Source organism: Miscanthus floridulus, unplaced genomic scaffold, assembly GCF_019320115.1.
Source record: "Miscanthus floridulus cultivar M001 unplaced genomic scaffold, ASM1932011v1 os_2072, whole genome shotgun sequence".
NCBI classification, from domain to species: Eukaryota; Viridiplantae; Streptophyta; class Magnoliopsida; order Poales; family Poaceae; genus Miscanthus; species Miscanthus floridulus.
The window spans coordinates 1,868-14,553 of NW_027098083.1; the positions used below are offsets into that span (position 1 = coordinate 1,868).

The window sequence follows — 12,686 nt, forward strand, 5'->3', positions numbered from 1 at the left end:
AAAGAGACACTCTCAAATTTCGGGGTTCAGAAAATGGTTGTTCAGACCTTTCATGTAGATAATGGTCCATTAAATCGAATGTCGAATTGGGCTTTTTCCATCGCCACTAGGATGGGTAGAGGTGTTGTACAAATCTCAGAGATGGGAATAAAGGCACCCAGCAGACTGTTGCACAAAAATATGCTGTCATTGCATGTGTAATTAAGCTTGCGAATATTGGGTACACCTTGCCTACACTATCCTCCATGCTAATACAAGCTATAAATGCAGACATGCGTCATGATGTTGAGGGCTTTTGTGCAAGCATTGCTCGAAACAATCGAAATGACGTGGTAAAGATGAACTCGAACTCATAGCTTATATCTGGATTTGTTGTTATATGTTGCAAAGCTTGGCTCTCGTAACCTTTTTTTCTGCCAACACTTACATGTTGAGGACTATGAATTAACCTACAAAGGGTGCTGTTTTGAAGCCATTCTAAACCAGACAATATATCAATTGGGTTATGATTGGAAATATGGTCATGAATGGCCAACACTCACTACGGAAGGATTTCAGGCAAAACTGCTTGCGACTAAGACGGGAGACCCACCGACTTCTCGAACACCGTTAAACGTTGTTAGTAGACCCTATGCTCGTAGTTGTGACGCAAGGGAGAGTGCACTAGTTAATGCGTTGGTCTTCATCAATGATATTTTTGGATACCACATCGGTGACCTACATTTCACCAAATTGAAAATACAAGAAAGTCAACTTCATTAGGTAGTAGTGGTGACATACTATGTTTACATGAACTTTGGGGAGTACTTGGACATGTAGTGTGTAATGACTGGGTTTAAATTTATTATGGTTGTATGAAATTTGATTGTGGGATGGATGATCATTGTAATATACAACATCTTACTTAATTAGTTTCACTCTTAATATGTGCGTACAATATGCAATGCAAAAAAAAAACTATAAAAGAAAAGAAAAAAAAGAGACATCCAATGGAGGTGTAATACGTGGCAGCCCTGGGGCCCAGGCTGGAGCCGCCTTTACTCCCGGTTGGTATTACCAACCGAATCAATCCCGGTTGAGGGGATCGGGACTAAAGCTAGGCCTTTAGTCCCGGATTGACAGTCCCGGTTGAAAACAGGGACTAGATGGGGTTTCCCAACCGGGACTTAAACCCACTCCTGTACTAGTGCAACTATTCTATGCAAGTGAGGCAAAAATTGGAAAAGGAAGCCAGCAAAAAGACACACGTCAGTTTTGCCAAAACCTAGTTCAACACTCCCAGATCCTGGCCAAGACTCTGTGCACCGTGCTTGATCAAGTTTGGGGCCGTCTTCATCCCTCACCCAGCACTCTCAGAGTTCAATGGATCTCTTTGTTTATCATTCTTTCAGAGGTTCCAATTTCAATACTAGCCATGCTCTTTGCTCCAAGTTTGGTTTGCATGGATCTCCTGTTGCCGCGAGTCTAGTGGAGAAATTTTTTGGAAGTTTTGATTTTTAAATTCCCAAATCCGTGCACACCGTTAGACCCATCTCTGGTCTGCTCTCGTTGTTTGGCCCAAGGTCATGCCCATCCCAACTGCACGGGTAACGTTCGGTGCTTGGCTTGCTTCAATTATATATGGTCACGTCCAGAAGATGTGCTTAACTAGAGCCCAACCCAACTTTGGTTTGGACGAGGAAACATTTTTTGGAATATCTTCACGTAGAGAAACTATGGCAGACCTGCCTAACCTAACTCAATCACAACCGTACTCATCATACATAAGTACCCGAGAGACCTAGTTAAACAAAAAATCTGTCAAGCACACCTCCACGGGAGAACTTCAAACAATCCACAATTTATGCGAATCCATAACAACTGAATAAAACTTACAACACAGGAACATTTCAAAAGCTCAATCATACAACTTGCATAATGCTTCTACGCATGCACAAGTAATGACCTGTCTTAACACCTAGGGTGTGTTACACAAACCCTCGTCGATTCTCGCTCGAAGACTCCTGAGAAGTTGAACTCTCCACATTCCCAAACTAATTAACAGTTGTGTAAGGTTTTAAAGAAATCATCCTTATTTTTTAGAAAAAAAAATAAAATAATTAGCTAATGCTAATGACGAATCTTGCCCAAGATAAATATATAACCAAGTTATGTTCATGTTCACGGAGTTGCGTGCAAACAAAAAGATGTATGTCAGTATGTGTAAAGAGACATGGATATACGCTAGAATAGTTTTAGAACACACGTAGAAAATATCACAATACGTCCCTGTCGACAGATTTTTGATCATGTACATCTTTGTGATGGAACACATAGCGAAGTTATTATTTTGTTTATTAGTATAGTATATGCCTCTTAGATGGGAATTCAATACTGATAACATATGAATATACACATGTTATTAGCATGCCATATTTTATGGAAACATTATCCTATGACATATATACAGAATATGATTTATACAGTAGCTGGACGATACATATACTATTTTTTAGGGTGCAGATGAATGCTCCCGCCAGCTTGCTGTTCCTGTAGCTTGGAGGTCTCTTAGTTTATTTTAGTGGGAAAGAGAAAATAACCGGGTCACTTTAGAATATGGCACTGCTAGTGCTCCGACGTCTGGACGGATGCCCGTGGCTGCAGTCCGTTTCCGTGACCCATTTCGCGCATCCACGCGGGGCCCACGCTGCCCGGGACATCGCCTGCATGCCCATGCCTGCGTTTCGCGGGCGCACACAAGGCCCGTGCCCGCCCGGACGTCGCTCGTGAAGGGACCGCTCACGGCACCTCCTGCTTCTCACGCGCATCCCATGTGCAACATCCAATCTACTTTTTAACATCTTAAAATATGCGTTTGAAACACTTGCAAAAACACCTGAAAACACTTACCATTGCAAGCATACACAACATCTAGATAAAACATTTGCAACATATGTATGAAACATATGCAACATCCAGATAAACACACTTGCAACATAAGTCTGAAAAACAAGTGAAACATTGGTAACAAGCTTGCAACATACGTGTACAACTATTGCAACATCCCGATCTACTTTTTCAACATCTGTATGAAACACTTGCAGCAAACCTCTGAAACCTCTGAAATATTTAAAACATATGTTTGCAATATGCGCTTTCAGCACATTATCTCCTTACTGCTTGGGAGAATGGAGGCTCATCAGCATGTGGATTTCACCGGAGACAGCGGCGGCTCCGCGACACGGTGGGGAGGTAGCGGCCGCATGACTGAGAGAGGGTAGCCACGCGCCGCGCCTGGTAGGGCCGATAGCCGATCGCAGCAACTCTGGGTGTGGCCGCGCGCCGCGCTCGTCGCTATGCCTCAGAGGCGGCAGGGCGCGCCTGGGTGGTGGAGGACGCGACGGGTGCCTCGCACCTAGTCCTCGCGGTGGCTATTTATTGCCATAGAGCAGATAGGAGTGAGTGGACAAGCGGATAGGACCGACTGGACGAGAGGATTTTTTTTAAGGAACTCCCGATCAGATAGGAGGGGGTAGTTAGGCTGGCGTCGCGGCCCACTAACGGAGCGTCCGGGCGGGCGGACGCCCTCTTCCTAGCATTACCGTTCAGAATAACGCTATAGTATTAGCTGGGAGACAGAGCTGTGGCAAATGGGCCCGACCACAAAAACTCACGCAACTTAGCCTTCTATAAGTTGATTTAGGGTATATTTGCTAGGAATCCATATATATTCTCTAGTGAAATGTTTTGGATCATGTTCTTTTACGAAATGTTTCACACGGTGAATCAGAATCATTGAACCATTTTGTTGGAGGGTCCATTCTGATTAAAAACAGTTTTTTATACCAAATCTTATAAATAAAAATATGCTTTGAAAATTTTTGAACTTTTTGTTTGTGAAAACCAACTTAAACACGACCTAATTAACTTGTTGCACTTGAAAAGAATTAACTGAGAAAATATCATGGGAGAAGAAAGAATGAGAATTACTACGAAACCACGTTTTCACCATTTGAAATTCGTAGGCGGCACATTACGGATCGTTTGTTTTGAAACCGTGACGAGCAGAAACGTTTCGCTGTTGTGTTGCTTCGGTCCGATCCTACCGATTCTTGTCAGGATCGAAAACGATTCTGAGTGCCAAACGCAGCCTTTCTGTGACAAGCAACAAATTTTAGCCAATTTACAAGCTCGTTCTTGGATTTTAATTTGGATAAACACGAAGGATTAATATAAGTAAGGTTTGTAATAAAATGATGCACGCTTTCCGTTTAGCAAATAAACAGTCGCATTTAATATTCTTGTGTTGTCTCCTCTCGGCCCCACATCAGTAGCTCATCGTCAACAGTGTGGACACGGCTTCGCAAAAAAAAAACAAAACTGTGGACACGGAAACAAGAGAGCTCAATTTTTGTTCAGCACCTGTATAAATCTGGCACGGCTGCAGTGCCATGCCTCCTCACTTCTCTGAGTTGTGACGCTATTAAGCCTGTGATCGAGCGAGCACGAGCAATGGAGAGCAAGGTAGAAGCAGTGCTGGCGGGGAAGAAGAGCAGCATCCCGGCGGACGACAGGGAAGAGGAGGACGCCATGGCCATGGCGTTGTCGTCGGCCTCTCCAGCAGCCATCTTCGCCTTCCTCGCGCCCCCTTTGTTGATGCTGCGTCACGTCGCCTGTCTCTGCGCCGTCTACCTGGGCCTCGACGGCAAACCTTCTGTTCCTGCTCCTGCGTCGTCGTCTTCAGCTGCTGCTGCCGCTTGTCAGCGAGACGAGTTCGAGGCTGCTGCATCCGTAAGCACATGAGCACATGCATCCTCGTGTTTAATTCGATCACACCTCAGCTAGACTTGTGATTTTTGTTTGCGTGCAAAAATGGATCGATGCACGATGGATTGAGATTATTGATTACTCGCAGGAAGCTTGCACGGAGGTGCGACCACGAGGCGGGTTCACGCCTCCAAAGCCGCGTAGCATTATCAGGGAATCCAAAAAAGGCGCAGTTGGGGGAGATCATCATTAGCTTCATCTGCAAAACGGGGAGAAGAAGCTTCTGTATGCTGTTGTAGTAATACAGAGCCTGCGCTTAAGCTCAAGAACAATCTTCATGTAATTCGAAATAAAAAAGTAGAAAATATATAGTTATTACTCTCTCTCCATTCCAAAAGGAGTGTCGCTATGGGGTTGATGTCCGTGAAATTTTCTTAAATTTGAATGGGTTTGTAGAAAATATTATCAACAATTGTATCTCCAAAAAAAAGTTCATCATGAAAATGTATCCAACAATTCATCTATTGATACTACTTATGCACCATTTTCTTATATATATATTTGGTCAAAGTTGAAAATATTTGACCACTTAAAAAGCGAGAATGACACTCCTTCAGGGACAGAAGGAGTACATGGATATATTAGGACGTCGGCTTAATAATCGAATCAAAAGCGTCATTACTAAGAACTTCGTCTAAGGCCTCGTTGTATTTCAGCCTAGTCTCTCTCTTTCAAGAAAGAATACTATTCTCACTTTGTGAGGAGCCAAACAGTTTTAAGTTTGATAAAATCTAAAAAAAAGTTATATTTATAATATCAATTAAGTACCATTAAAATAATCAAGTAATGTATTGTAATATATAATTGGTGTCATAAACGTTATTAATATTTTGTAAAAACTTAGTTAAATTTAAGCAAATTTAACTTATACTAAATCTAGGCTTTTATGTTTTTTTTGGGGGGGGGGGAGATAGTATCGTGAAAGGAGAAAAGTACTATTCATATAAAATGTTGCTTAAAAACCTTACGCATGACGCAAACATCCAAAAAGAAGCATCATCTATGAAGTCAAATGTTGAACAGCCTGTCTTCGTCCTAAGGAGACGGATGGCAGTAATCTAAAAAAATGGATACATGTGCTCAGGCGACCCATTGGTGCGCGCATTTTTATCTAATCCGATTCAACGCTTCCGGTGCTTGTTATTTGTTTGGTGCTTCACACTTCCACCAACCTTGTGCATGCTCGTTATTGGCAACCTTTTAGTCTGCCACCGATGCTTTGCTACTTAAGCCTGCAATTTACTAAGCAAGACAATAATTGGCAGCATGTGCAGGAGAGACAGATATCACAGGCACTGACAGCACACTAGCTTGTACAGGACAGTTCCAACTCTAAAACGCAGATGTACAGGACAGTCGTTCCAACTCTAAAAACGCAGATCCAGATCTTTAGCTTCACTATAGAACAGCTTCACGATGGATTCGGGATACCACTATGGTGCTAAGGGGCCTGTTTGGCATGCAGAGCAGTTCTAGATCTAGAAATTGATTGTTTTGGTGAAAATTATCACTTATGCCCTTAGGAGGTTGCGTTAGATATAATAATTGAAGCTAGAACGGTTGATGGTGGAGCAGCAAGCGGATCCAGTAGCGGTGGAGCAGCGAGTGGATCCGGTGGTGGAGCGGCCAGATCTGGCCGCCCGTGCTCCCCCCGCGGCGGATCCAGTGGTGGTGTGACCGGATCCGGTAGCGGAGTCGCGGTGCGGGACTCGGCCCTTCTCCGGCGGTGGCGAGTGCTCAAATCCAGCGAGCGGCAGCGGCGGCACGCACATCCAGTGAGCGGCGGTGGCGGCGGCCTATGGATGGGCTCGCTGGGCTTGTCCACGGGTTTCCTTTTTTTGTTTTTTTATTTGATTTACCGAGGTGAGCATTTGAACCATCTCGGAAAAGATTTATTTATCGTGACCTTTAGACCGAGGTGGTTGTGATGGCTGCCTCGGTTAAGTTTATGGTAGTTGTGAATACCAAAAAAATAGGTGGGGAATTTCCCCATTGACTTGTCAAACTTCCATTGCAATCTAGTTCCAAGCAACAGCAAGACCGGTGGTGGCCAACTCATCTGATGGCATTAACTTCCTAGTGGAACCGTTTGATAGAGTTGCATATCGGTGATGCCAATCAAAGTCTGAATCTTCACTATTATGCTCACGAAAAACAACAACAATGCAAGAACCATTTTTTGCTTCCACATCGGGTAGTTGGACATCTTGTATAGAATTTGCCACTTCATTTTCAATACTCCAAAGGATCGGTCAATAATATATCGAATAGATGAGTGAATGCGACAGAATTTTGACTTTGGATTTTTCTGGTTCAATACGTCTATGCCACTCCGGCATGTGATACTACCACTCACCCTTATAAGGAGCTAAATAACTAGGGCGATTAGGATAAACCGCATCGACAACATAGTATTTACCTACAAATGTTGGATAAAAGCTCATGTGCAACGATAGTAAATGACCAAAAAAAGAATTGTTCGCATAGCTCTGGTTTGCCATGTTGCCACATAGGTGAACCGCATGTCAAAATCATAAACTGCTAAGACATTTTGGGTGGGTATCCATGTTTTCCCAATTTACCTCACGTGCTCAATGGGCAGAAGAGAAACAGGCATATGTGTGCCATCAAGTAATCCAGTGCAATCTTTAAAATGTGGGTATGCTCGTCTATCATTTCTTATTCTTCTATGAACCATTGAAAATAAGGATCTTTTGGCCTAATGAAATATTTTTCCATGGCCATGAAAGAGTTAAGAATCTCATAGAATTTCCTATTAGTGGTTTCACTAGAGTGTTTGAATTGATTTTGAACCTTCCTATTTGACTCATTTCCAGCACATGAATATGAACATTCCTAGGCACTCATAAGTAGTCATGTGCAAACGTGGTTGTAACTTGTACCTCTGTACCAATAAACCACAGAGGTCAAAGAATATTTTGTTGCATATACGAAGTTGACTATGACCCATTCACCTGGATTGCACCAAGTCTCTAGCAAAAAAACACGTTCCATTTGTGGTAGACATCCTTGGTGGGTTCTTGTCGAAAAACCCATTCCACTTTGTGGTAGATGTCACATGGGTTCCTCATCCTCTATCCCATCATTCGGATTACAACATCAATGGGACATCTTGGCAGGCAGGGAGCTCATAGGATTCCAATGATCTTGCTCATCGTTGGAGATGTTACCAAACAACACCTTTAGGTCGTCCTCATTTTGGAAAGGCCTCTTCTTAAACTTGATGCATCCAGGAATTTCGTAAAACATTTGTCAATATTGAAATCAACAAATGAACAAAACATTATAATAGAATTTTCACCTTCTTTTATCTTGTTCCGCCAATCCTGTCCATATTGATCACTCCCTTGTCCGAGTTCCAATCAGTTCTAGTTTGCTTCCTCAATAATTTTCTCCACGGAGTCAAATCACCTCTCAACTTGTCCCACTTGTTCTTTAGTTAACTTTTTTCAACATGATTCTGGTACAATGGAAGAACCTATCATTTACCTCAGTATAGTCCACATTGTTCAAACGAGTGTTTGGCCTATTTCCTTTTCTAACTTGTTCAACGAACAACTTGCAAACAAGATGGTATGTTCATCATTCCTTTGCATTGCATCACCTTGACCATGGTTTTTCCACACCAATTTACAAGTTCCAGCTCATGTATATTGGCATCTAGTAATGCTATTATGAGGATTAACTAATGCGGACATCTACTTCACATGCTTCACAATATGCTTAACAATTAGTTAATCTCATAGCAATAAGATGGAATAGATTGATACCTAATCATCCCTTGTTGTCTTGTTGCCCGATGGAGGATGTCTCCTAGCTTGTTGGCCTATGGTGGCCGATGTCGCGGCTTGGGGAGGCATGTGCAGCACTAGGGTGGCCGCAGCCAAGCCTGGACTAGTTGTGGCCTGCCCTAGCTAGTCGGTGGCTACTTCTACCGTGCCTGGGATGGAAGTGGCCACTCGTGGCCATCTAGGGGCCACTACAAGCCAAGCCTGGGGCGTCTGTGTTCGTTCATGGCCAGCTAGGGGCCACTGCAGCCGACTCTAGAGCGGTAGGGTCTGCACCGGTTGTGGCACCATAGGCTGGGGACACGACAGCCATGGCCATGCTATGTCCGTGGTCGGCCATGTCCAGCTGGGAGTGGGAGGGAACCGGAGGAGGGGTGTTAAAGCCTATGGGGTGTTGTACCTAGTTTGAAGGATAAAACCAGGTACATACCATATGTGTGTCCAGGAGTCAAACCACACATATAACTATAAATAAGGGGTAATATGAAAAGACAATGCTTTATTGCATAACATATTCATTACAAAACGATATAACCTTAGCTTTGAACAACTGAAAAATAACTCCATTGTTCTGGTATCCAATAGAAACTTACGTGCATAGGTACGAACAAGAACCTTAAATTTCTCACGAGCAGAAAAAACAGTTATAACCTTCGTCTGGTTCATCCGAAGAAGTTGTACTTTACACTGTTGGAAATGTTATGAAATCATCGGCAACTTTTGTATAGAACATTTTTCCAGATTCTGCAGTTAAGTTAGTCGACAACAGTACCCAACTGAAACTGTTCCAGGCATCTAGCTGCATAGATGTATTGTCTTGTGATTATCATAACTCCCAAACCATAACCGCTATGCAGGTGATTCTTGCTGTTAGAGAATGATACTGAAGTCTACTATTGTCCATGATTTCTCTATGATTTTTGGTTGTCCAGATTTATTGATACCAAAAAGATGAAGGCAGGTTGCTCAAAAGGACAGATAGGAAAAAACAGGAGATAACTAAAACCCAACTATTTATTTCATTAATCTTTATATCTTAAACCTATAAACTAAATGAAATTATGGAAATACCCCCACAAGATCATTGGACTTATTACAAAGATCCAACTCAAACATAAGCATTAAGACAAACCAACCAAACACTAAAATTTACACTTCAAACATTAAGACTAACTGACTTGACTCAACTTTGCTAATAGTGGTTTTATTACAAAAGGGACATAAGCTCGTATTCCTTAGAGATGGTACGGCTGTAGGGGCATCCGGGGTAGTATTTCTTGCGTGGGGATGAGTGAGATATGTTCTCCAATTCATTGATCTTGGGTAGCCCGGCACAACACCTCCACTCATCCATATCATCAATGGCTTCGTCAAGGTGTCTTAATACCACTTCGTAGTACCCAGTTGTAAGAACAAAACCAAATACATAATATATGTGTGCCTAGAAAGTCAAACCACACATATAGCTACAAATAAGAGGAAATATCAAAAAGACAATGCTCTATTACATAACATATTCGTTACAAAAGGATATAACCTTAGACTTTGAATAGCGGAAAAAATAACTTCGTTCTTCAGATATCCATGTTAATGCCTTTCAGATCACACACCAGCAAGGGCTAGAAGGCCCGAGGTCACACACGACCTATCACACGCAGCAAGTAACTCAAAGAATCAGCGAAACGGATCTAGAGACCGATTAAGCCAATTTAGAGCCTGTCCTTCGTTGCAAAGACTTGGGAACACCTCCCGGGAGGACATGTTGGGGAGATGCACACCTGAGGTTGTCCTTCAAGGACACACTAGAAAAGAATACATGGCAACTTTCATGCCAACTAGACATTTCAGAGTATATATAGGAGTGCAAACTACCATGAGCACCTTTGGGACCTCATTAAAAGGGAGTGTCCGAAGTTTCAAGCAATTATTTAGGTCGTTGAGTGTCGCCATCAAAGTGGTGTTGCTTACTTAGAGCATGTACGTTAGAATGTTTCTTCATCATTTATTTTTATAACATGGTGGTAATTTAAATTAGCAGATGTTAGTTGTAGTTGCTTGAGGCACAAACAACATATGTCGATGGATCCAAATAACAACTCCTTTGCATTTGTTCATTGTTGGTTGAGGTGTGGCATTGTCCCAAGTTCATGTCGCTTGAGAATTTCAAGAGGTGTAGGATAAGCAACTCAGGCACCTTTCCAAGACCCCTTTCTGGATGGACAAGAAAAAGAGGCAAGTTGTAAGAGTGGCACTCTTGATTCAACCATACCAAGTGCGAAGAAGAGGTCAATGGGTAGGAAACAGGAGGAGGAGAAATTGAGGAGTGCGGGAGATGAAGGACTGTACAATGAGGTCCTTTAAAACTTCATTTTGGAAAAATGAAAATTTGAAAGAGGAGAGATGTAAGCAGAGCAAGATGATATATAAGCGTAGGGTCTCACTGAAGGAGTGCAAGGTGGTGATGGAGAAATGCAAGGTCGACATTGAAGATCAGAGGTTGATGCGGGAGCAGAATAGAAGATCATGTTTTGTGACATCAACACTTTTAGAGCAGGGTGTGAAAGCATATGTGGTGGCAATGAGGGCTCAACTTTATGTAGCTAAACGGATATCGGCGTTGATCAAACAATTTTGGTGGATCAAGTGGTGCAATGGGTGATGGTAATGAGGCTAGTGGTGGTGATGACAATGGAGGAGAGAATTGATGCATTGTTGTTTCATGTTTGTGGTCTTAATGTTGTGATGAACTATGTGATATAGTGAACAATATCATTCAAATTTTGAATTAACTTATTTGAATATTAGTCATTTGTATAAACTCGTAACATTGTTTTTCACATTTACATTGTATTAAATTCGTAGAATACATAGAGAAAGCAAGAATACAGAAGTAGGGGCCCTAATTTAGGGTCTTCTACTAAACTTGAGACTAGATGATAGTACCCTCCAAAGTAGTGAAGCCTCCAAATCAAAAGCAGCGACTCCTGGGCTTGTGATGAACATACTCTAATAGAGGTTAAGCCAACGGATCATAAAGCAATCTATTATCTTTTTTTTTTACATTTTTGCTTTTACTTCTGTTCACTATAATCTATTATCTTTTTTTTACATGTTCCAACCTCCCTATTGTTAGACAGCTAGTAAACGGGAGCATCTCTCTCCTAGACATTACGAAACGGAGTAAATACGGAAGCTAGAATGAGACATGGTAAAGATGACTAACATGGGACAATGAGCGTGACCTTCTTATTAGCGGCCTACATATTCAGCATGTAGACATACATCATCCCAACGTCATACACAACACTCTGGCCCGGTTCTCAAACCGTTACAGGCGTACAGCTAAAACAGCGAAGCAAAGGATGCCGCAGGAGCATTCAGATGCTGGAAGCTCTGCAGATGGCCGCGATCGTCATGGACTCGTCGTCGGCATCAGCCTCCTCCACCGTGAGCTGACATCATAATCATCCACAGTATCACCGCCACTACGGCCGGACAACGGCGAGGGCGGCGGCGCTGGTGATGGCACCACCGGAGCATCATAAGGCAGCAGCAGCTCCTGCCGCCGCCGCGCGGTGGGCGGCGCGGGGAGGGGGCGCGCGCGGGTAGTAGAAGTTGGTGCGAGCGGCGGCGGGGCCGGAGATGGAGATGGCTGAGAGGTCATAGGCGACGGCGGCCTCCTCGGCGGCGTCGAAGGTGCCGAGCCAGTGGCGCTCCTTGGTGACCGGGTTGCGGATCTCCGCCGCGTACCGGCCCCACGGCCGCCGCCTCACGCCCAGGTACTCGCTCGACGCCCGCCTCATATGGACAATCTTTCAATCAATGAATTATTTCTCTGTTAATTAGCATGTGTTTTGTTAATCTGTGTACTGTGTTGCTACCTTTATCTAATTTTTTTCCTGTCTTCCTTTTCTTGTTTATTTTCATCCATCTATAGTGGTTGAGCTTACAAATGAAAAATGTCTACGTCCAAAAGAATACCACATGGCTTCCTTCTAGAGTTGGGATTGATTAGAGTAGATGACATATTTGATTGTTCTTGAAGTAAATTGTCTGTATGGCATTTCTTTG

General features: G+C 43.0%; 1 protein-coding gene and 1 pseudogene across 1 annotated transcript; one reads left to right on the forward strand and one right to left on the reverse strand.

Moving 5' to 3' along the window:
* Window positions 1-4,475: 4,475 nt before the first annotated feature.
* On the forward strand, window positions 4,476-4,999 carry LOC136534586 (uncharacterized). Its single transcript, XM_066527002.1, has 2 exons — window positions 4,476-4,770; window positions 4,877-4,999. Exons 1-2 carry the CDS (start codon window positions 4,492-4,494, stop codon window positions 4,997-4,999), a joined length of 402 nt encoding a protein of 133 aa, XP_066383099.1. The 5' UTR covers window positions 4,476-4,491.
* A 6,958-nt stretch (window positions 5,000-11,957) lies between these two features.
* On the reverse strand, window positions 11,958-12,418 carry LOC136534583 (ethylene-responsive transcription factor LEP-like; annotated as a pseudogene).
* Window positions 12,419-12,686: the final 268 nt, after the last annotated feature.

Coding starts and splice junctions, on each gene's coding strand:
- LOC136534586 (XM_066527002.1), top strand. CDS start 4,492: ATGGAGAGCAAGGTAGAAGCAGTGCTGGCGGGGAAGAAGAGCAGCATC. Junction 4,771..4,876: donor AGTTCGAGGCTGCTGCATCC/GTAAGCACATGA, acceptor CGATGGATTGAG/ATTATTGATTACTCGCAGGA.